This window comes from Panthera leo, chromosome D1, assembly GCF_018350215.1.
Source record: "Panthera leo isolate Ple1 chromosome D1, P.leo_Ple1_pat1.1, whole genome shotgun sequence".
In the NCBI taxonomy this organism is placed as follows: Eukaryota; Metazoa; Chordata; class Mammalia; order Carnivora; family Felidae; genus Panthera; species Panthera leo.
The window spans coordinates 106,781,616-106,806,412 of record NC_056688.1 but is presented as its reverse complement, the minus strand read 5'-3'; the positions used below and the strand labels follow the sequence as shown (position 1 = coordinate 106,806,412).

General features: G+C 46.6%; 1 protein-coding gene and 1 non-coding gene across 4 annotated transcripts in view; one reads left to right on the top strand and one right to left on the bottom strand.

Annotated features, from left to right (window-relative positions):
• The first annotated feature begins 566 nt into the window (after positions 1–566).
• LOC122200143 (phospholipase A and acyltransferase 3-like) overlaps positions 567–24,797 on the top strand; it is a 40,574-nt gene continuing 16,343 nt past the window's right edge. The window contains exons 1-2 of one of the 3 annotated variants that reach the window (XM_042905611.1): positions 567–748; positions 1,240–1,323. In XM_042905611.1, coding sequence (XP_042761545.1) covers positions 1,309–1,323 — 15 coding nt within the window. In that variant the 5' untranslated portion in view covers positions 567–748; positions 1,240–1,308. Of the gene's footprint in view, positions 845–1,239; positions 1,324–24,797 lie in introns of all 3 variants that reach the window. The other 2 variants (XM_042905613.1, XM_042905612.1) reach the window with 2 other exon arrangements.
• TRNAR-UCG lies at positions 4,390–4,459 on the bottom strand. The gene has a single exon. It is a non-coding gene; the product is annotated as a tRNA-Arg (tRNA).

Here is a 24,797-nt window from a genome sequence, read left to right as displayed (position 1 = left end):
TCATTCATTCATTCACTCACGGAATGCCTGCTGTGTGCCGTGTTTGGGGGCTGAGGGCTTAAGACCCAATAGTTAAAAGTGCTTTCTTTTTATTTTTTCTTAAAAAAATTCTAATGTTTATTTTTGAGAGAGAGACAGAATGCGAGGGGGAGGGGGGAGAGAGGGAGACGCAGAATCTGAAGCAGGCTCCAGGCTCTGAGCTGTCAGCACAGAACCCCCCCCCCTCCCAATGTGGGGCTCAAGCTCCTCTAACCACGAGATCATGACCTGAGCCAAAGTCCGAGGCTTTAACAGACTGAGCCACCCAGACGCCCCCAAAAGTGCTCTCATTCTGCTAGACCTTTGCCTTCGAATGACTTTCAAATTCAATGTCGTTTTAAGCCGTGAGCCCCCTCGAATGGAGGAGGTCAGTAAACGGATTCCACGCCCGGGGGCTGTGTATACAGGTGGAGTGTGGTACAAGACGGGCCCAAATACGGGGCGGCCGGAAGCGCGCGGGTGGAAGGGGTGAGGAGGCGGTGGCGCCGGAACCCGAGCGCCTCTGGGTGGAGGAGGGCGTGGGGAGAGGCGGCGGCGGCGGCGGCGGGGAGCGGGCGGCAACCTGGCCTGTCTGCCCCAGGGGCCGGGAGCCCTGCCGGCTCTCATTAGTCAGCCGCGCGGGGAGGAGCCGGCTGACCTTACGCTGGCCCGGCCTCTGCGGCCATTAGAGCTCATCCCTCGGTGGCCGCGCTGCCTCCCAGTCCTCGAGGTGGGTGGGGCGGCCCTGCCCCGACTTAAGGAAGGGTGAGATGCTCGGGGTGGCCCTCCGGCTCCCGGACCGCTGCGTGCGAGGCGGAGAAGTTGGGTGAGGCGGGAAGAAGCAAGTTAGGGAGCAGCCCGTCGGCAGAGGCGCCCCCTGGCACCTGCGGGCCGGGCGCGCCACCCTGGGCAGGCGACAGGGATGGCGCTCCCCCGGGGCCGCGCCGCCGCCTCTCCGGTGGCGGGGGGGTGTGGGGGGGTGAGCCTTCCCCGACCCGACCCTTCGAGGGGTTCGTCCGTTCGCGGCCAAGTGCAGGGGCAGGGAGGGAGCCGGCGAGGAACTCGAAGGGAGCGAGGTGGCGGTCCTCGGAAGAGTCGGGGCAGAACCGCGCACGGTCTCCTGGCCAGACACCCCCCCCCCCCCCCCGCCCACCTCCGTACCCTGGGGTCCTGGGAGCGCTGTTCCCCATTAATGACATAACGCACCCCTGCTCCCCGCAGCCTCAGGCCTTTACGCAGCAGATAAACCGAACTCCAGCCTGAAATTGAGGGTCCACGGCAGGAAAAAAGATGCGAGCGTCCATCGTAAGTGTGGGGCGGCGTGGGCTGGGGCGGGGGCTGTGTTTCAGAGGGGACTCATGGTCCTGGAGCCTGAGTTATTACTGATGGGAAGGATCCTGGAGGACGTGGGGCCACACCTCTAGGAGCCGCGGGCCATCAAGCGTCAGATGTATGTAAGCCAGCACCTGGTCGTCTCCGTGCTTGCTTTTCTTGCACAGGCACCTGTCTGGAGCAAGTCCCAGGGAAGGCAGGACCTACGGAGGAGGGAGGCAGCGAGGGGCGACTGGCTCCACAAGTCAGACCAGAACACCTGGCCTTGGGTCTGACCTCTGGTCTCAGCTGACACACCCCGTGACCAGCCCTGCCCAATTTCCAGGCTTTCACTTTTCCTTTTTCTAATCTGATATGGTTCAGAAATCATAAAGGGGCTTACCAAATGCTTCCATTCACCAGCTTTTGAAGTAGACCCACCTGGGATTGTGTTCCCACCCGGCCCTTGGCTGTGACATATGTGTGCCAAGTGCTGTTCTGAGCACTTCCTGTTTCGAATTTACTCTGTCCCCTAAAGTGAAGATTATATGACTTAATACAAGGCTGTGCTCAGAGTAGTGTTTCACGCACGTATTAAGTGCTCAACTGGAATTCACTATTATTATTATTATCTCAATCCACAAAAAGATGCCACAGTGACCAACATCAGTATGTACCTGGCATATTTGATGCCCGGAGCGATCATTTTATTAAATCATTTATTTTTTCAGAGAAACACTATTTTCTTTTTTAAAGTAGGCTCCACACCCAGCGTGGGGCTTGAACTCACTACTCTGAGATCAAGTCCTGAGCTTGAGATCAAGAGTCAGACACTTTTTTATTTTTTTAAATTTACATCCAAATCAGCATGTAGTGCAACAATGATTTCAGGAGTAGATTCCTTAATGCCCCTGACCCATTTAGCCCATCCCCCCTCCCACGACCCCTCCAGCGACCCTCAGTTTGTTCTCCATATTTAAGAGTCTCTTATGTTTTGTTCCCCTCCCTGTTTTTATATTCTTTTTGCGTCCCTTTCCTTATGCTCATCTGTTTTGTCTCTTAAAGTCCTCATAGGAGTCAAGTCATATGATTTTTGTCTTTCTCTGACTAATTTCACTTAGCATAATACCCTCCAGTTCCATCCACGTGGTTGTAAATGGCAAGATTTCATTCTTTTTGATTGCCGAGTAATACTCCATTGTATCTATATACCACATCTTCTTTATCCATTCATCCATCGGTGGACATTTGGGCTCTTTCCATACTTTGGCTATTGTTGATCGTGCTGCTATAAACATGGGGGTACACGTGTCCCTTTGAAACAGCACACCTGTATCCCTTGGATAAATGCCTAGTCATGCAATTGCTGGGTCATAGGGTAGTTCTATTTATTGTTTTTTGAGGAACCGCCATACTGTTTTCCAGAGTGGCTGCACCAGCTTGCATTCCCAAGGAGTCAGACACTTAACCAACTAAGCCACCCAGGTGCCCCTTGGAGTGGCCATTTTAGATATCCCTCTCCTTTATCTGACAACACTATTTTCAATAATAATCAGGAAATGATTACTAATAACAGGAAATATTACTAATATTAGTAATACTATTAGTAATAATATTCAGAAAAGAAACGGTGAAAATTTTCTTTTATTGAGCTTTGCATATGAAATCATGCCAGTGAAAGAGGAAAAGCATGAAAAATAAGGAAAAATGTTATGGAGAAAAATGGGGGAAAAGTAATGGATTAAGAGTTTTTAACTGCGGGGCACGTGCCTGGTTCAGTTGGTGGAGCGTGCGACTCTTGATCTTGAGGTTGTGGGTTCAAGCCTCATGTTGGATGTAGAGATTGCTTAAAAATAAAATCTTTAAAAAGAAGGGTTTTTAATTGCATTTGTGTATTTTTGAAAGAAAGCTTACTCTTACATGTAGGTTGGTCACAGTCATGGATGATAGCAATATTACAGTTTCTGTTTTGGAACTTTTACTTCTGGAAAGTTGTCCATGACTCTGTCAAAATTGATCTTCTCTGCATATTTATGTTCAGTAGTCCGTTGAGCTAGATTTGTCTTATTTTTGCTCGCAGCTGACTGAAGAGCACTTTTTATTAATTTTAATGCCAAAGGCTTCTCTCACATGAAACCACAGATATACAAATAGGAAAAGTCTTACACATTAGGACAAGTGTGTCAGAGATTCATAAAAAGCACATTTCAGAATAAATTCAGAAATCGCGATACTGCCTCTTAAAAAAAAAGTCAATCTGCTTGCTTTTAAATATCTCCATATGTGAAACATTTTTACTACAACGTCGTCACCAGAAAATTCAGCATACGTTTTTATCTTACTTGGCAAAATTCTCCCAAGTTTTCCTTCTGGAAAAATCAGAGAACACGGTTGAATGGTAGTGAATGCTGACATTTATTTAATCCACTGCTTTAGAATAAGTCTAGTTCTCGATGAAAACGATCCATTTCTCTTTTAGTTTCTTCTGGCGCTGAGGGAGCCGTCTCTTTTGTCTTCTGTTTAAACACAGGAAAATGTAGGACCTGGACAGTTGGCACACAAACTGTGTCGAAAGTGAGCTCAGTACGGCTCTGAGCTATTTGGAACTTACTGCTAGAACAATGGTTGAGTTTGTGTGTCTGCAGACTATATAACTGGGTGTTTTCTGGTTGAATTTCCATGTAGAAGGCAAAATTTTTAATTTTATTTTTTATTAAAATTTTGTTTAATGTTTATTTATTTAAAAAAAAATTTTTTTTTAACGTTTATTTATTTTTGAGACAGAGAGAGACAGAGCATGAACGGGGGAGGGGCAGAGAGAGAGGGAGACCCAGAATCGGAAGCAGGCTCCAGGCTCCGAGCCGTCAGCCCAGAGCCCGACGCGGGGCTCGAACCTGTGACCTGAGCCGAAGTCGGATGCTGAACCGACTGAGCCACCCAGGCGCCCCTAATGTTTATTTATTTTTGAAAGAGAGACAGAGAGCAAGCAGGGGAGGGGCAGACAGAGAGAAGGAGACACAGAATCAGAAGCAGGCTCCAGGCTCTGGGCTGTCGGTGCAGAGCCCAACACGGGGCTCGAACCCGTGACCTGAGCCGAAGTCAGACGCTTAACCGACTGAGCCACCCAGGCACCCCTACTTTTAGTCTTTAATCAAACGTAAACATTAAGGCACTAAGGCAGCCGTTGAGTTCCTTGAGGAAGGTCACACTCGGCGTGTTTCGGGGGTCTGTCAGTGTGGGCTGCAAGCTGTAAGGGAATGTAACTGAAATTACATTTTTCTTGCCTTTGTGTCTCTCACCACAAGGAATACAGCCCCTACCTCCCTGCTCTTTGAGTGTGCCGCTCTCTGACTCTCAGGGCTTGACAAATGTCATTTGTTGTTAAAGCGGGTGCCCGGACCTGGAGGCGCGGAGAGCCGCGTGTCTGCCGTCCGGGCCAATGTTTCTGTCTCTTTAGTCCAGCCCGTGATGCCTCCTGGTCAGTGCCAGCGCTAACCCGTCCGTGTTCCGAATCTGCGAAGAATGAGTGGGCCAGGAGCTTTTCTCCAGCCATGCTGCCCTTAAATCCCTTAAATCTCTGGCTGGCTGCTGGAGAAGTGAAAATCCAAAGTTTTGAAACAGGGGTTCCATAATCTGGCTACCAAACTGGGGCCTTGGACTCTTGAAACAATAGAAATTGGTAAGAGGCTGAAAGAGAGTTCCAGAAAAGGCTTTATTGGGGCTTATGCTCCGACACAAGGGAGGCAGCACGAAGGAGAGAATCTGCAGGCTGGCTGGGCGAGGAGAGGTCAGGGTGAGTTTTTCAAAGAAACTTAGGTGGCGGGGAGGGGGCGCCTGGGTGGCTGGCTCATTCAGTTGAATGTCTGGCTCTTGACTTCAGCTCAGGTCATGATCTCACAGTTCGTGACTTCCAGCCCCACGTCGGGCTCCACGCTGACAGTGCGAAGCCTGCTTGGGATTCTCTCTTTCTCCCTCTCTCTCTCTCTACCCTTCCCTGCTCTGTCTCGAAATAAACTTAAAAGAAAAGAAACTTAGACGGGGGGGGGGGGGGGGGGGGGGGGGGGGGGGTGCGGGAGGGATTTATTAGCACCTAGGCACTTAAAGGTCATGCTTCTGTTGTGTGTAGTAGGTCTAATTAGCATATTAAATCTCCACCCCCTGGGCGTGATTTTTAGTATTCTCATGAGAGGAAAAGTCGGGGGAAGTTCAGCCCTGGGGTCCTTCTTGGGGTGCAGACTGGTTTGGTCTGGTCTAAGCCGGTCTTGGTAGTAAACATCCTCGGTTCAAGTGAACATCCTCTCTCAATTCCTGCAAGGTAGACTATTCAGGAGGCAAGAATTGTGGCTCCCCCCGCCCACCCCCCCATTGGAGGCAGCCCAGGAATATTCGATTTCAAGGTCAGGGTTGATGGGACCTGAGTCCAGTCCCTGCTCTCAGTAGGAGGAAATTGATGGGCTTAACTCTGATCTCCATTCTAGACTCCCTTCTCGACAACTTTTAAGACCCTCTAAGTTTGCCTGACGTTCTGGCAGGTCTCTGCGCCAGGCCCTGCACGGATTCATCCGCACTCTGGAGGGGCCGCGACTGGGAGGGGCTTAAGGAGCGCATTCGTCGAGGTCATGACCCTCTGCTGAGACCATCGTAGGCACCAGGCCGGCTGTTGGCTCTAGCAGGTGTGCTGGGCATCGGAACCCCATCCCTCCTTCTCGTGGAATTCTAGTCCCCGGATAAACAGGGCTGCGGCCTGCGGAAGCAGCAGCTACACTGTTTGGTGGGGTCGCAGGGCAGGCACGGAGGTGGATGTGCTGAGCCCATCTGGAGGGGTGAATAGGGCTGTGTCAGTGAATAGCCAAGGGTACTGCAGGCCTAGAGAACATGGAGGTAGAGGCCCAGCTCGCCGAGGGGGGGGGGGGGGTGTTATCGGAAGTCGGTACCTTCGTGTGAACTACTTGGTATACTGACTTGGTATACTGGGGAGAATTTGGCCCTTGGATTCAGAAACTCCTGGCAGTGTTTCTTGGGGAGCTCTGAGACCCTGGGCAGGTTACTTCCCATCTCTGAGCCATTTCCCGATCTGTAAAATCGGGCTGCTGGTAAGAATTCCAGGTAACTTGTGTGCCGAGTGGTGCCCGGCGGGGGTGGTGGTGGTTTCCAGATGAGTTAGGAGGCAGTCCTGATTCACACGGAGGGAGGCTGGGCTCCGTCACAGTGTGGGCCTCGAGCCAGGAGATCGAGAGCCGGGGAAGGCAGATAAGTTTTGCTTCCTTTTTCTCAGACACCTTTGGGCTGCGGGGGCGGGACCTGGTGTCCCTTGGAGCCACTGGCAAGGGAGGAGGTGATGTGTCAGCCCAACCCGTCCTCCACCTTCTCTCTGGGCCTGAGGCTGGGGGGGCGCGGGATCTCAACCCTCTCACGGGTACACGTGGTTTTACAGCTTTTGCCCCATGATCTCATGTATTCCTCGCACAAACTCTGCTGGATGGGCCCGTATGGCCCCATTGTACCAGAGAAGCTCAGAGAGGTTGAGTGATTCCTGAAACTCACAGAGCAGCAGAGCAGGGAGGGGCCGAGTCTTGGGTGGTGGTTTCTGCTTCTGAAAACGCAGCCTTGGACGGACGGGGTTGACGCCCAGGCCCTCGCAGGTTTCTTCTCTTCCTGAAGCCTTGGTACCAAACTCCCAACTCCTTGCTGGGAAGTCCCTTCCCAGCACCCATGCTGGACTTCAGTCATTCTTGTTATCACTAACTTCTAGGCATTTCTCCCAGAGCATCAGAAATGCAGGGGCTGAGGCTGGGATTTCCACATTCGCTGCACGCAGCACGTGGTTTTGGGAACAAGGACAGCCTGTTCTCGGGCTGCGTTTCACAACCTCCACAGCCTCTCCAGCTGGTCCTGGAGCTGGGAACTTTCCAAGTCAAAAAAATAATAAAAACACACCCAGGCACAGTGGCTGTAAACCCTGCTGTTTACAGAAGGTCTTCCTTCCTATGTGCCAGGCGGTATTTGCTGAGTGTTCTGTAGGTATTGACATATTTGATCCTCGGGACAGCCCCATGAATCAAGGGCTACAATTACGCCCGACTTACAGCTGGGGAAACTGAGGCTAGGAGAAGTTGGGTAACTTGTCCAAGGCTATCCAGTTAGTAAGTAGTGGAGCCCAAATCTGAACCGAGGCTGTCTGGCTCTGGAGCCCCGAGGCCGTATAGTCGGTGTGCTTTTCCTGAAAGTGAAATCCGTCTTGATTTAAACACGCTCAGGAGTCACGACGCTCAGGAGCCTACTTTCCGTAGTTTTTGTACACCAGAAATATTTCATTAAAAAAACCCAAAATGGCAGGGGCACCTGGGTGGCCCCGTCGGTTAAAGCATCTGACTCCTGGCTTCGGCTCAGGTCGTGATCTCACGGTTTCGTGAGTTCGAGCCCCGCGTCGGGCTCCATGCTGACAGTGTGGAGCCCGCTTGGGATTCTCTCTCTCCCTCTCTCTCTCTGCCCCTCCCCAGCTTGCACTGTCTCTATCTCACTCAAAAATAAATGAATAAACTTAAGAGAGCAAAAGGGCTACATGGGGCCGGATGTGTGTGGAACGGAGCCCTTCGGTAGCGGCCTTGAATTGAAGAGAAGCATTCTTTTTGTTTTGTTTCACCTGTTGGGTTGAAAATTCTTCTGGAGGGGCGGTCACTGTGGTCTCTGGTCCTGTCTGGTGCCCTCAGCTGAGGGCCTCACCCTGGAGCAGAGCTGGGGGGTGAAGGTGGATTATTACGCAGGGGCCACGATCGTCGATGGAGTTGTCTATGGGAGGGCTGGGCCGTTTCCTTTCTCCCTGCGGTGGTGGAAGAGGAGGGGCTCCTAGTTCTCCCTTTGCCCCTTTCAGGCCGACCCTGGGTAAATGACCTCATCTCCCTTCGCCTCGGTCCCCCCACCTGCCAAATGAGGTTTGCGCCCATCTCAGCCTGACCTTCAGTGTCACCGCTCTTTCCCCTCTGGTTCTCACTCTGGGCTGCACAGTAGGGCCACCTGGAAGCTTTAAAAAAATGCCCCTGTGATGCCCTCACAGCTGTGCTTCTGCTCCAGTCCGCCCCGCACCCCTGCGTACCTGTGTCCATTGCCTCCTTGAAGGCGACTTCCTCCCCCGCCACCTTCTGTGGCTTGAGGAGGGTGTGAGGGTTGAGCGTAGGCTTCGGGTTTGAATTCTGCCCCTCTCACCTTTCAGGACCTCAACACAAATCTCAGGTGCTGCCTTTTCTAGTTTCTTCTGCAGCTCCCCTCCCCCTCCTCGCCGACACCCATTCAGCCAGGCTTCCGCCTCCACCTCTGATAGGAGCTGTGCTCATAAAGGTCACCAGTGACCCTCTCCCTAGAGCACTCCCTTGACCTCCAGACCCGTGGGTTCAGCTGCCTCCCTGGCCTCTCTGTGTGGCTACCTGGGAGTGGTTCCACCCCTGCCCCGAGCGGCTGGCCCGTCCAAAAGCCTATTCATTCTGCCTCCCCCTTGCTCTGGCCAGAAACCCTGGTTACCTTTTTCTTTTTTTTCTTAATGTTTATTTATTTATTTTGAGAGAGAGAAAGAGAGTGCAAGTGGAGGAGGGGCAGAGAGAGAGAGAGAGAGGGAGAGAGAGAATCCCAAGCAGGCTCCATGCTGTCAGCGCAGAGCCCGACCCGGGGCTTGATCTCGTGAACCGTGAGATCGTGACCTGCGCCGAGATCGAGGGTCGGACGCTCAACCGACGGAGCCCCCCGGGCGCCCCCAAGCCCCGGTTATCTTTGACTCCACTTTCCTTCACACCCCACCTCACTCCATCAGCAAATCCCGTTGGTTCAACTGTCAGAGAAATTCAGAAACCTGTGGCTTCTTTTCCCCACCGCCCCGTCTTCTCTGAGCCGTCTACACCTCTCTCCGTCCTTCGTTCAAAACCCTCTCCTCCTTCGCCTCCTTCTCTCCAGCCACACTGGCCTCCTGGGCTGTTCCTCAAACACGCTCCTCCTTGGGACTTTTGCTCAGGCTGTGACCTCTGCCTCGATGTCCCAGATATCTGCAGGGCCTGCTGTCCGCCTTCCCTGACCCCTTCCCGTCCCCCTCCAGCCCCTTGAACCCTGCTTTACCTTTTCTTTCTTTTTGTTTGTATTTGGTATTTCTTCTAATATTCTAGGTGATTTACTTATTTACTAAGGTTTAAAAAAAAATGCTGTCTCTCCCCCACGAACAAAAGCTCGTGACGCCGGGAATCTTTGCTTTGTTCACAGACACAGCCCAGGTGCCTAGGTTGGCGCCTGGCACCTAGCACTCTGAGCATCTGTTGAGTGAAAGGAGCAAATAAATGAGTTCCTTGATCCTCCCAGGCAGAGGCGGGCATCCCCAAGGTGAAGGGATTCTCGAGGGAGGTCCTTGGCCACTGACGCCATTGCCCTAGGGTGGGAGAGGGGATCTGTTCAAAATGCAAGGTGATTCCACATGCATGCCAGCAGCCCCCTCTCCTGCAATTTGCGTGCTCGCTCGAGCCTCAGAACCACAGCTGGGGATAAAGGCTGCAGGCTCAGAGTCAGGAACCCAGCGAGTTCTAGAGCACGGTTAGAGCACATCACACACGGCGATGTTGCTGTTTGCCTCGTCCGGGACTCCCTCGGCGCTTCACCTCTGCTTCTCTCAGAACACTGATCATTTAAGTTAAAAAAAACTTTTTTGATGTTTATTTATTTTTGAGAGGTGGGGGCAGAGAGCGAGGGAGGACAGAAGATCCGAGGCAGGCTGGGTGCCGACAGCAGACGGCCCCACGCGGGGCTCGAACTCACGAACCGTTGAGATCATGGCTTGAGCTGATGTCGGACACTCAGTCAATTGAGCCACCCACACACCTCCATTTAAGTTTTTTAAAAAATTTTTTAAATGTTTATTTATTAGTTTTGAGAGAGAGAGATTGAGCGAGGGAAGGGCAGAGAGAGAGGGAGACAGAATCCAAAGCAGGCTCCAGGCTCCGAGCTGACAGCACAGAGCCTGATGGGGGGCTCGAACTCATGAGCCATGAGATCATGACCTGAACCGAAGTCGGACGCTCAACCAACTGAGCCACCCAGACACTTCGACCTCCGTTTAAGTTTAAAGGAAGAGTTTAAAGATACTCTACAGGTGGAATGAGTAGGTGCACATAGTTATGATAAAGCAAATACACTACCAGAATCATAGAACCTAGGTGGTGGGTACACAGATGTTCACTAAAAAATTCTGTCAATTTTGAATGTTTGAAAATTCAGATTGTCTCTTTGAAAATTTTGCATCGTAAAATGTTGGGAAGCATGCTATGAACTTAAAAATGCGATTTGTGGGAAAGCTAGAAAATACCGAAAAACAGAAGGAGGAGAATGATCCCAGTAACCACACATCGCCCCTGCACCCAGAGGGAATCTCTGAGATGTTGGTATTTATCTTTCTTGTCTATTTCCACGTGTATTTATTTTGTTACATAATAGTAATTGTATGCATTACCCAAAGTTGAACACACTGATGTTTGTCAAGACTTTTTTTTTTTTTTTTTTCTGATCCTAAAATAAATATATGTGTATTTGAACATTTTGGAAAACTAGAAGAGAATTAAAAAGAAAATTAATACCCCCAATTTCACTGCCTAGTAATAAACACTGTTCACATTTTGGCATATTTCCAGATTTTCTTCATTGTTTTCTTTTTTAAACAAAGTTTAAAAGTATATACTATTTTGTATAAGGCTTTTCATTAACTAATATGAAAGGGCATTTCTTGTCATTAAGTATTCTTTTTAAAAAATTTTTTAATGTTTACTTATTTTTGAGAGAGACAAACAGAGCATGAGCAGGGAAGGGGCAGAGAGAGAGGGAGACACAGAATCCCAAGCAGGCTCCAGGCTCTGAGCTGTCAGCACAGAGCCTGACGTGGGGCTCGAACTCACGAACTGTGAGATCATGACCTGAGCCAAAGTCAGATTCTTAACTGACTAAGCCACCCAGGCGCATTAAGTATTCTTTTAAAATAAAGCTTTACAACATAACATGTAGTATCCTCGTATATAAATATGGCAAGAATTAAGAATCTCTTTATGTAGGATTTTTACATATCCAATGTTTTGTCATTAGATGTAACTTTGGAATGGACATCTTTTGTGGATATTTCAGATGATTTGCTTAAGATCTGGTCTCTAAATAGAAACTGGGTCAAAGAGTATGAATATTTTTAAGGTTAGTGATACAAATTGCCAAATTACCCTTCAGAAAAGGTGCACTAATTTTTATTCCCATCAGCAGCGAATGAGGGTATGTGTTTACTTGTATCTTTTCTTATATTTAATATTAGTATTTTAGGGGCACCTGGGTGGGTCAGTCGGTTGAACATCTGACTTTGGCTCAGGTCATGATATCATGGTTTGTGAGTTTAAGCCCTGCATCGGACTCTGTGCTGACAGCTCAGAGCCTGGAGCCTGCTTCGGATTCTGTGTCTCCCTCTGTTCCACCCCCACTCACACTCTGTCTCTCTCAAAAATACATAAATATTTAAAAAAATAATAAAAACATAATATCAGTATTTTAATTCCCCCAAAAGCCAGGTTTTAGTTTACATTTATTTGACTAACTAGAATGTGTTTGTGTTAATGGTAATATGTATATCTCCTTTTAAAATTCTTTATCATGCTCTTTGTCCATTTTTTCCTAGTTTGATATTTAAATCTTTTTTATTGGTTCGTAAAAACTCTTTTTTTTTTAATTTTTTTTTTAACGTTTATTTATTTTTGAGACAGAGAGAGACAGAGCATGAACGGGGGAGGGTCAGAGAGAGGGAGACACAGAATCCGAAACAGGCTCCAGGCTCTGAGCTGTCAGCACAGAGCCCGACGCGGGGCTCGAACTCACGGACCGCGAGATCGTGACCTGAGCCGAAGTCGGCCGCTCAACCGACTGAGCCACCCAGGCGCCCCAAAACTCTTTATATATTAAAGATATGTATCTGTTTTTCTGTCATTTTCTTCCAGCTGATCATGGTCATTTGTGGTATTGTTTCAATGCATAGAATGTGCTGGTCTTGCTCTTTTGGCTAGAAGTAACAAGCACCCCCCTCACGCCAGCTTAGGTAAAGAAGTTTTTAATTTAAGGACACAGGTGGAGAGGTAGGAGGATTCTCGTGAAAATCTAAGAACTTGAGCTATAATAAGGCTGGGTCTCCCAGGGAGCTGGGAGGCAGTTCAGGATCAAGGTCGTTGCAGGCACCTCGGCTGCTGGAGTTAGTACGTCCTCATGCACGTGACTCACTAGCCATTCTTGATTTGTCAAAGCATCTTCTATTTGACCAGAGTTGGCATTCTCTCCTCTCACCCTTGGTTTGGCCCATGGTCCCTGCAGTCTCGGGTTGTGGGCAATCATTTTCCCGTAAAAGGGAGTCTGAACATAGCAGGCAGTGATAGAAACTTAAACACATTTTTTTTTAATGTTTATTTATTTTTGAGACACACACACACACACACACACACACACACACACACACACACACACAGAGTGTGAGCGGGGGAGGGGCAGAGAGAGAGGGAGACACAGAATCCCAAGCAGGCTCCAGGCTCCGAGCTGTCAGCACAGAGCCCAACGCGGGGCTTGAACTCACAGACCATGAGATCATGACCTGAGCTGAAGGTGGATGGTCAACCGACTGAGCCACCCAGGCGCCCCTAGAAACTTTTAATAATAAGACCTTTAACATTTTTAAAACGTTTAAAAACCTTTTTATCTTTTCCTTTGTGCCTTTTTCTTTGGCTTTTATCCCTAGTGGGTCTTGATTCTAAGATGATACATATCCCTCAATATTAGTTTAAAATTTATGTTTTTATATCTTATATTGAAGCGTTACTGATTTTTATTTTTATTTTTATTTTATTTATTTATTTTTTTTTTTGCATTATTGATTTTTAAACATCTTTAACATGGTCATATTTACAGGTTCCAGATGGGAGATGATTTCAAGGGATTTTGGTGACAGATAATAGCCACCTTTTCCAATTAAAAACTGCAAGCTCATCAACATGAGGGATTTTTTTTCCCCCCATCTAAAAATCTTAAAAAGTTTTTATTATACAAGTAACTCAGGGGCACCTGGGTGACTCAGTTGGTTAAGCATCTGACTCCCGATTTCAGCTCAGGTCATGATCTCCGGGTTTGTGAGATTGAATCTTGCGTCGAGCTCTGCACTGATGGCATGGAGGCTGCTTGGGATTCTCTCTCTCTCCCTCTCTTTGCCCCTCCCCCACTCATATTCTCCCTCCCCGCCCCCCATCTCTCTCAAAATAAATAAAGAACATTTAAAAAATGTTGAAAGTCTCTGAAGCCCAACCCCCACTGTAAATAATACACAACAATTTGGTCTGTTTTTCCCAGATCATGCATAGTATATACAGTGCATTTTGCTTATAAATATACAAAAATGTATTTTAGGGAAAAAATGGGATAATCGTGTCTTCAACATACTTTTACAACTAGTTCCACGTCAGCTCATATAAATCTACCTCGTTTTCTCCAATGACTGTATGTGCACATGGCCAGGTGGATGCGGGATAATTTATCTAATTGGTTCTTGTTGATGATTATGTAGGTTGTTTTTCCGATAATTTCGGAGGCCAGAAATTGTTCCTCGGTTTGCTTGCTAAGGAAAATGGCTGTTATGCAGCTCTTTGTAACTCTGTTTTTGTGGGAAGGATAAAGACTTTTTGTTCTGAAATCCCATGGGCACAGAGTCTCAGCTTTGCCATTGTTTCCGCCTGCGTTGTGCCGTAGAACCCTGGTTACCGTGCGTGCTGGGGAATCCCAGGAGTCCAGCCCTGGAGAGGTAGCTCTCTTGCTTTTCAAAAGAAAAAAAAATTTAAATGTTATTTTTTGAGAGAGAGAAAGAGAGAGAGGGAGAAAGAAAGAGAGATCGTGAGTGGGGGAGGGGCAGAGAGCGAGAGGGAGACACAGAATCCGAAGCAGGCTCCAGGCTCCGAGCTGTTAGCACAGAGCCCGACGCGGGGCTTGAACTCAAAAACCGCGAGATCGTGACCTGAACCGAAGTCGGATGCTCAACCGACTGAACCACCCAGGCGCCCCGAGGTAGCTCTCTTCCTGATGCACCCTGTTGGCCACTTGCTCCTGGAGGAAGAACCAGCTGACAAACAGATCCCCCAGAATGTGGATCAAGCTGAGTGAGGGAGACATCACTACCGATCCTTTTTTTAAAAGTTTATTTATTTGTTTTGAGAGAGACAGAGACAGCACCAGTGGGGGAGGGGCAGGGAGAGAGGGAGAGGGAGAGGGAGAGAGAGAATCCCAAGCGGGCTCCACACCGCTAGCACAGAGCCCGATGTGGGTCTGGAGCCCACAAAGCCACGGGATCATGACCTGAGCAGAAACCAAGAGTTGGGCACTCAACTGACTGAGCCACCCAGCTACCCCACTCCCCAACCTTTTATAACAGGAGTTGGCGAACTTTTTCTGTAAAGCTCAGATAGTGACGATTTTACGGTTTGCAGATCATAGGGTCTCCGTTGCAACCCCTCAACTCATCTACCGTAGAGAGAAAGCAACCCCAGACAATATGTAAATGAGTGGGTGTGGCTGTGTGCCAATGAAATTTTATGGACCCTGAAGTTTGAATTTCATGCAATTTCATGTGTCACAGAACATCATTCTTCTTTTGACTTTTCCCCCAACCACTTAAAAAAACATAAAAACCATTCTTAGCTTGCATACAAAAATAAGCACAGGCACAAATTTGGCACTGGGATTGTCGTGCTCATACATCTGATTTTATAACATGATTCCTTGAGTTCTTAACTTGGATTCAGCTCAGTTGGCTTGTGTGTTTCATGAAGTTATTGTTTCTCTAGTTAGATTCTATGACAGAGGGTGAAGTCATTCATATTCTTAGTTCATGGCATCCTGTCCTGGCTGGTCCCTGTAAGACCGCCCCCCCCCCGCCCTTCTCTTGTGGGTTTTTTGTTTTGGTTTCTTTGGGTTCCCTTATATCCTCATCCCTTTCCAAGGGCTAGCATCCTGATGTATTTAATGTGTGTTCGTTAGTCCACATGATTCTGTTCTTGGTTTTGTTGGTTTTTTATTTTTTATTTTATTAAAAAAATATTTATTTGTTTGTTTTGAGAGAGAGAGAGGACGAGCAGGGGAGGAGCAGAGAGAGAGAGAGAGAGAGAGAGAGAGAGAGAGAGAGAAGGAGCAGGGGAGGGGCAGAGTGAGAGAGAAGGAGAGAGAAAATCCCAAGCAGGCTCCGTGCTGTCAGTGCAGAGCCCTATGTGGGGCTTGAACCCATGAACCGTGGGGATCATGACCTGAGCTGAAACCAAGAGTCAGACGCTTAACCGACTGAGCCACCCAGGCGCCCTTCTTGTTGGTTTTTTAAGACGATCTTTGCGGGTATGGTTCTTCTAAGATGCGTATCATTGGTTTGCGTGTGGGTATCTTTATATAAGCGGTGTTGGGTTGCAGAGCTATTCTCCTTTTTCCACTTAGCTCTGTATCTAAAAGATCATCCTTGTTGCCATGTGAACACCGAGTCTTTGCACTAGTTAGAAACTGGTGCACAGGGCTCCACAGGTGAGTCTGCCACCTTTCACTTCATTTTTAAAAAGAAGTGTCCTTGGGTGCTTTTATGTATTGGCCTTGTGCCTATTTGGAAATAGGTACCATCTGCTCCTATAAGGGGCAGGCAATTTGCTTGTGTATTTTAATGCTTATTTATTTGTTTATTTATTTATTTAGAGAGACAGAATGCAAGTGGGGGAGGAGCAAAGAGAGAGGGAGACAGAATCCGAAGCAGGCTCCAGGCTCCGAGCTGTCAGCCCGGAGCCCGACGCGAGGCTTGAACTCACAAACTGTGAGATCATGACCTGAGCCGAAGTCAGATTCTTTTTTTTTTTTTTTTTTTTGATTTAGAAAGTATTTGCAATTTATTTTTTTTAATTTTATTTTTTATTTATTTTATTTTATTTTATTATTTTTTCCAATATATGAAATTTATTGTCAAATTGGTTTCCATACAACACCCAGTGCTCATCCCAAAAGGTGCCCTCCTCAATACCCATCCCCCACCCTCCCCTCCCTCCCACCTCCCATCAACCCTCAGTTTGTTCTCAGTTTTTAACAGTTTCTTATGCTTTGGCTCTCTCCCACTCTAACCTCTTTTTTTTTTTTTTTTTCCTTCCCCTCCCCCATGGGTTTCTGTTAAGTTTCTCAGGATCCACATAAGAGTGAAACCATATGGTATCTGTCTTTCTCTGTATGGCTTATTTCACTTAACATCACACTCTCCAGTTCCATCCACGTGGCTACAAAGGGCCATATTTCATTCTTTCTCATTGCCACGTAGTACTCCATTGTGTATATAAACCACAATTTCTTTATCCATTCATCAGTTGATGGACATTTAGGCTCTTTCCATAATTTGGCTATTGTTGAGAGTGCTGCTATAAACATTGGGGTACAAGTGCCCCTATGCATCAGTATTCCTGTATCCCTTGGGTAAATTCCTAGCAGTGCTATTGCTGGGTCATAGGGTAGGTCTATTTTTAATTTTCTGAGGAACCTCCACACTGCTTTCCAGAGCGGCTGCACCGATTTGCATTCCCACCAACAGTGCAAGAGGGTTCCCGTTTCTCCACATCCTCTCCAGCATCTATAGTCTCCTGATTTGTTCATTTTGGCCACTCTGACTGGCGTGAGGTGATATCTGAGTGTGGTTTTGATTTGTATTTCCCTGATAAGGAGCGACGTTGAACATCTTTTCATGTGCCTGTTGGCCATCCGGATGTCTTCTTTAGAGAAGTGTCTATTCATGTTTTCTGCCCACTTCTTCACTGGGTTATTTGTTTTTCGGGTGTGGAGTTTGGTGAGCTCTTTATAGATTTTGGATACTAGCCCTTTGTCTGATATGTCATTTGCAAATATCTTTTCCCATTCCGTTGGTTGCCTTTTAGTTTTGTTGGTTGTTTCCTTTGTTGTGCAGGAGCTCTTTATCTTCATAAGGTCCCAGTAATTCATTTTTGCTTTTAATTCCCTTGCCTTTGGGGATGTGTCGAGTAAGAGATTGCTACGGCTGAGGTCAGAGAGGTCTTTTCCTGCTTTCTCCTCTAGGGTTTTGATGGTTTCCTGTCTCACATTCAGGTCCTTTATCCATTTTGAGTTTATTTTTGTGAATGGTGTGAGAAAGTGGTCTAGTTTCAACCTTCTGCATGTTGCTGTCCAGTTCTCCCAGCACCATTTGTTAAAGAGACTGTCTTTTTTCCATTGGATGTTCTTTCCTGCTTTGTCAAAGATTAGTTGGCCATACGTTTGTGGGTCTAGTTCTGGGGTTTCTATTCTATTCCATTGGTCTGTGTGTCTGTTTTGTGCCAATACCATGCTGTCTTGATGATTACAGCTTTGTAGTAGAGGCTAAAGTCTGGGATTGTGGTGCCTCCTGCTTTGGTCTTCTTCAAAATTACTTTGGCTATTCGGGGCCTTTTGTGGTTCCATATGAAGGATTGCTTGTTCTAGTTTCGAGAAGAATGCTGGTGCAATTTTGATTGGGATTGCATTGAATGTGTAGATAGCTTTGGGTAGTATTGACATTTTGACAATATTTATTCTTCCAATCCATGAGCACGGAATGTCTTTCCATTTCTTTATATCTTCTTCAATTACCTTCATAAGCTTTCTATAGTTTTCAGCATACAGATCTTTTACATCTTTGGTTAGATTTATTCCTAGGTATTTTATGCTTCTTGGTGCAATTGTGAATGGGATCAGTTTCTTTATTTGTCTTTCTGTTGCTTCATTGTTAGTGTATAAGAATGCAACTGACTTCTGTACATTGATTTTGTATCCTGCAACTTTGCTGAATTCATGTATCAGTTCTAGCAGACTTCTGGTGGAGTCTATCGGATTTTCCATGTATAATATCATGTCATCTGCAAAAAGTGAGAGCTTGACTTCATCTTTGCCAATTTTGATGCCTTTGATTTCCTTTTGTTGTCTGATTGCTGATGCTAGAACTTCCAACACTATGTTAAGCAACAGCGGTGAGAGTGGGCATCCCTGTCGTGTTCCTGATCTCAGGGAAAAAGCTCTCAGTTTTTGAGGATGATGTTAGCTGTGGGCTTTTCATAAATGGCTTTTATGATCTTTAAGTATGTTCCTTCTATCCCGACTTTCTCAAGGGTTTTTATTAAGAAAGGGTGCTGGATTTTGTCAAAGGCCTTTTCTGCATCGATTGACAGGATCATATGGTTCTTCTCTTTTTTTTTTTGTTAATGTGATGTATCACGTTGATTGATTTGTGAATGTTGAACCAGCCCTGCATCCCAGGAATGAATCCCACTTGATCATGGTGAATAATTCTTTTTATATGCCGTTGAATTCGATTTGCTAGCATCTTATTGAGAATTTTTGCATCCATATTCATCAGGGATTTGGCCTGTAGTTCTCTTTTTTTACTGGGTCTCTGTCTGGTTTAGGAACCAGAGTAATACTGGCTTCATAGAATGAGTCTGGAAGTTTTCCTTCCCTTTCTATTTCTTGGAATAGCTTGAGAAGGATAGGTATTATCTCTGCTTTAAACGTCTGGTAGAACTCCCCTGGGAAGCCATCTGGTCCTGGACTCTTATTTGTTGGGAGATTTTTGATAACCGATTCAATTTCTTCGCTGGTGATGGGTCTGTTCAAGCTTTCTATTTCCTCCTGATTGAGTTTTGGAAGAGTGTAGGTGTTTAGGAATTTGTCCATTTCTTCCAGGTTGTCCAGTTTGTTGGCATATAATTTTTCATAGTATTCCCTGATAATTGCTTGTATCTCTGAGGGATTGGTTGTAATAATTCCATTTTCATTCATGATTTTATCTATTTGGGTCATCTCCCTTTTCTTTTTGAGAAGCCTGGCTAGAGGTTTGTCAATTTTGTTTATTTTTTCAAAAAACCAACTCTTGGTTTCGTTGATCTGCTCTACAGTTTTTTTAGATTCTATATTGTTTATTTCTGCTCTGATCTTTATTATTTCTCTTCTTCTTCTGGGTTTAGGCTGCCTTTGCTGTTCTGCTTCTATTTCCTTTAGGTGTGCTGTTAGATTTTGTATTTGGGATTTTTCTTGTTTCTTGAGATAGGCCTGGATTGCAATGTATTTTCCTCTCAGGACTGCCTTCGCTGCATCCCAAAGCGTTTGGATTGTTGTATTTTCATTTTCGTTTGTTTCCATATATTTTTTGATTTCTTCTCTAATTGCCTGGTTGACCCACTCATTCTTAGGTAGGGTGTTCTTTAACCTCCACGCTTTTGGAGGTTTTCCAGACTTTTTCCTGTGGTTGATTTCAAGCTTCATAGCATTGTGGTCTGAAAGTATGCATGGTATGATCTCAATTCTTGTATACTTATGAAGGGCTGTTTTGTGACCCAGTATGTGATCTATCTTGGAGAATGTTCCATGTGCACTCGAGAAGAAAGTATATTCTGTTGTTTTGGGATGTAGAGTTCTAAATATATCTGTCAAGTCCATCTGATCCAATGTATCATTCAGGGCCCTTGTTTCTTTATTGACCGTGTGTCTAGATGATCTATCCATTTCTGTAAGTGGAGTGTTAAAGTCCCCTGCAATGACCACATTCTTATCAATAAGGTTGCTTATGTTTGTGAGTAATTGTTTTATATATTTGGGGGCTCCGGTATTTGGCACATAGACATTTGTAATTGTTAGCTCTTCCTGATGGATAGACCCTGTGCTTATTATATAATGCCCTTCTTCATCTCTTGTTACAGCCTTTAATTTAAAGTCTAGTTTGTCTGATATAAGTATGGCTACTCCAGCTTTCTTTTGGCTTCCAGTAGCATGATAAATAGATCACCATCCCCTCACTCTCAATCTAAAGGTGTCCTCAGGTCTAAAATGAGTCTCTTGAAGACAGCAAATAGATGGGTCTTGTTTTTTTATCCATTCTTTTTTTTTTTTTTTTTTTTTTAATTTTTTTTTCAACGTTTTTTATTTATTTTTGGGACAGAGAGAGACAGAGCATGAACGGGGGAGGGGCAGAGAGAGAGGGAGACACAGAATCGGAAACAGGCTCCAGGCTCCGAGCCATCAGCCCAGAGCCTGACGCGGGGCTCGAACTCACAGACCGCGAGATCGTGACCTGGCTGAAGTCGGACGCTTAACCGACTGCGCCACCCAGGCGCCCCTATCCATTCTGATACCCTATGTCTTTTGGTTTGCGCATTTAATCCATTTACGTTCAGTGTTATTATAGAAAGATATGGGTTTAGAGTCATTGTGATGTCTGTATGTTTTGTGCTTGTAGCGATGTCTCTGGTACTTTGTCTCACAGGATCCCCCTTAGGATCTCTTGTAGGGCTGGTTTAGTGGTGACAAATTCCTTCAGTTTTTGTTTGTTTGGGAAGACCTTTATCTCTCCTTCTATTCCAAATGACAGACTTGCTGGATAAAGGATTCTCGGCTGCATATTTTTTCTGTTTAGCACACTGAAGATATCGTGCCAAGCCTTTCTGGCCTGCCAAGTTTCAAAAGAGAGATCAGTCACGAGTCTTATAGGTCTCCCTTTATATGTGAGGGCACGTTTATCCCTTGCCGCTTTCAGAATTTTCTCTTTATCCTTGTATTTTGCCAGTTTCACTATGATATGTTGTGCAGAAGATCGATTCAAGTTACGTCTGAAGGGAGTTCTCTGTGCCTCTTGGATTTCAATGCCTTTTTCCTTCCCCAGTTCAGGGAAGTTCTCAGCTATTATTTCTTCAAGTACCCCTTCAGCACCTTTCCCTCTCTCTTCCTCCTCTGGGATACCAATTATGCGTAGATTATTTCTTTTTAGTGTATCACTTAGTTCTCTAATTTTCCCCTCATACTCCTGGATTTTTTTTATCTCTCTTTTTCTCAGCTTCCTCTTTTTCCATAACTTTATCTTCTAGTTCACCTATTCTCTCCTCTGCCTCTTCAAGCCGAGCCGTCGTGGTTTCCATTTTGTTTTGCATTTCGTAGCTCCTCATGACTGTTCCTTAGTCCCTTGATCTCTGTAGCAAGAGATTCTCTGCTGTCCTCTCTACTGTTTTCAAGCCCAGCCATTAATTTTATGACTATTATTCTAAATTCACTTTCTGTTATATTATTTCAATCCTTTTTGATCAGTTCATTGGCTGTTGTTATTTCCTGGAGATTCTTCTGAGGGGAATTCTTCCGTTTGGTCATTTTGGAGAGTCCCTGGAGTGGTGGGGACCTGCAGGGCACTTCCCCTGTGCTGTGGTGTATAACTGGATTGGTGGGCGGGGCTGCAGTCAGACCTGGTGTCTGCCCCCAGCCCACCGCTGGGGCCACAGTCAGACTGGTGTGTGCCTTCTCTTCCCCTCTCCTAGGGGCGGGATTCACTGTGGGGTGGCGTGTCCCGTCTGGGCTACTTGCACACTGCCAGGCTTGTGTTGCTGGGGATCTGGCGTATTAGCTGGGGTGGGTAGGCGAGGTGCACGGGGGCTGGAGGGGCAGGCTTAGCTCGCTTCTCCTTAGGTGATCCACTTCAGGAGGAGCCCTGTGGCAGCGGGAGGGAGTCAGATCCGCTGCCTGAGGTTTGGCTCCGCAGAAGCACAGAGTTGGGTGTTTGCGCGGAGCGAGCAAGTTCTCTGGCAGGAACTGGTTCCCTTTGGGATTTTGGCTGGGGGATGGGCGGGGGAGATGGCGCTGGCGCCTTTGTTCCCCGCCAAGCTGAGCTCTGCCGTCCGGGGGCTCAGCAGCTCTCCCTCCCTTTGTCCTCCAGCCTTCCCGCTTTCCGAGCAGAGCTGTTAACTTATGACCTCCCAGACGCTACGTCGCGCTTGCTGTCGGAACACAGTCCGTCCGGCCCCTCCGCTTTTGCCAGCCAGACTCGGGGGCTCTGCTTGGCCGGCGGGCCGCCCCTCCGCCCCGGCTCCCTCCCGCCAGTCCGTGGAGCGCGCACCGCCTCGCCGCCCTTCCTACCCTCTTCCGTGGGCCTCTCGATGCGCTTGGCTCCGGAGACTCCGTTCTGCTAATCGTCTTGTGGTTTTCTGGGTTATTTAGGCAGGTGTAGGTGGAATCAAAGTGATCAGCAGGACGCGCGGTGAGCCCAGCGTCCTCCTACGCCGCCATCTTCCTATCGTCTATTTTTTATTTTTTAAAATTTACATCCAAATTAGTTAGCATATAGTGCAACAATGATTTCAGGAGTAGATTCCTTAATGCCCCTGACCCATTTAGTCCATCCCCCCTCCCACCACCCCTCCAATAACCCTCGGTTTGTTCTCCATATTTCTGAGTCTCTTCTGTTTTTTCCTCCTCCCTGTTTTTATATTATTTTTGCTTCCCTTCCCTTATGCTCATCTGTTTTGTATCTTAAATTCCTCATATGAGTGAAGTCATATGATATTTGTCTTTCTTTGACTAATTTCGCTTAGCATAATACCCTCCAGTTCCATCCACATAGTTGCAAATGGCAAGATTTCATTCTTTTTGCCTGCCGAGTAATACTCCATTGTATATATATACCACATCTTCTTTATCCATTCATCCATCGATGGACATTTGGGCTCTTTCCATACTTTGGCTATTGTTGATCGTGCTGCTATAAACATTGGGGTGCATGTGTCCCTTTGAAACAGCACACCTGTATCCCTTGTAGTGCAATTGCTGGGTCGTAGGGTAGTTCTATTTTTAGAAAACCATACTGTTTTCCAGAGTGGCTGCACCAGCTTTTATTCGCACCAACAATGCAAAAGAGATCCTCTCCCTCCACATCCTCACCAACATCTGTTGTTGCCTGAGTTGTTAATGTTAGCCATTCTGACAGGTGTGAGGTGGTATTTCATTGTGGTTTTGATTTGTATTTCCCTGATGATGAGCGATGTGGAGCATTTTTTCATGTGTTGGTTGGCCATCTGGATGTCTTCTTTGGCAAAGTGTCTATTCATGTCTGTTGCCCGTTTCTTCACTGGATTATTTGTTTTTTGGGTGTTGAGTTTGAGAAGTTCTTTGTAGATTTTGGATACTAACCCTGTATCTGATAGGTCATTTGCAAGTATCTTCTCCCATTCTGTCAGTTGCCTTTTAGTTTTGCTGAGTGTTTCCTTCGCCGTACAGAAGCTTTTTATTTTGATGAGGTTCCCAGTAGTTCATTTTTGCTTTTGTTTCCCTTGCCTCCGGAGACGTATTGAGTTAGAAGTTGCTGTGGCCAAGGTCAAAGAGGTTTTTGCCTGCTTTCTCCTCGAGGATTTGGATGGCTTCCTGTCTTACATTGAGGTCTTTCAACCATTTTGAGTTTATTTTTGCGTCTGGTGTAAGAAAGCGGTCCAAGTTCATTCTTCTGCATGTCGCTGTCCAGTTTTCCCAGCACCACTTGCTGAAGAGACTGTCTTTATTCCATTCTTTCCTGCTTTGTCAAAGATTAGTTGGCCATACATTTGTGGGTCCATTTCTGGGTTCTCTATTCTGTTCCATTGATCTGAGTGTCTGTTCTTGTGTCACAAAGTCAGATTCTTAACGACTGAGCCACTCAGGCATCCCCTTTCTTTTCTTTAATAATTTTAGTTTTTTTAATACATGTTTTTAATGTTTATTATTTTTGAGAGAGAGAGAGAGAGAGAGAGAGAGAAACAGAGACAGAGAGCAAGCAGGGAAGGGGCAGAGAGAGAGGGAGACACAGAATCCGAAGCAGGCTCCAGGCTCTGAGCTCTCAGCACACAGCCCGACCCGGGGCTCAAACTCACGGACTGCGAGATCATGACCTGAGCTGACGTCGGCCGCTTAACTGACTGAGCCACCCAGGCACCCCTAATAGTTCTAATTTTAAAAAAAGTTTATTTGTTTTAGCAATCTCCACACCCAACGTGGGGCTTGAACTCACAACCTTGAATCAAGAGCCGCTCCCTCCACAACTGAGCCGGCCAGGCGCCCCTTTAGCGTTCATTTCTATGAGCTTTCACCAACACACATGACTGCATAGCTGTCACCACCATCAGATACAGAACATTACAGAAAGTTTGTTCCTCCCTCCTGCCCCTTTGTTGTGCACTCCTCTCCCCACTCCTAGCCCCTGGCAATCACGGATCGTTTTTCTTTCCTATAGTGACGGCTTTTCTGGAACGAGACATACATGGGCTAATACATTGCACTGCTTTTCGGGTATGGCTTCCTTTACTGAGCACCAGGCTTTTGCCGCCCTGTTACCTTTTGATGTTTACGGTTATAAGGTTTGAATTTCTTTGTAGATATTTTTGTCATTGCAATAAAAAAATTTTTTTTTTCAGGCATCCTTCTATGTGTAGACCTCCTTTCACTGGTATTTGTCTGGAACACAGTGAGCTCCTCGGGTCTGCACACCCACCAACTGCTCATTGCCTGACATCTTATTACTGATGGTCAAACTGTCTCCTGTTGTAGTCGGTGGGCTTCCTGAGGGCTGGATCCCTGCCTTGTCTTCATGTCCTTGCTTATTCATGGGG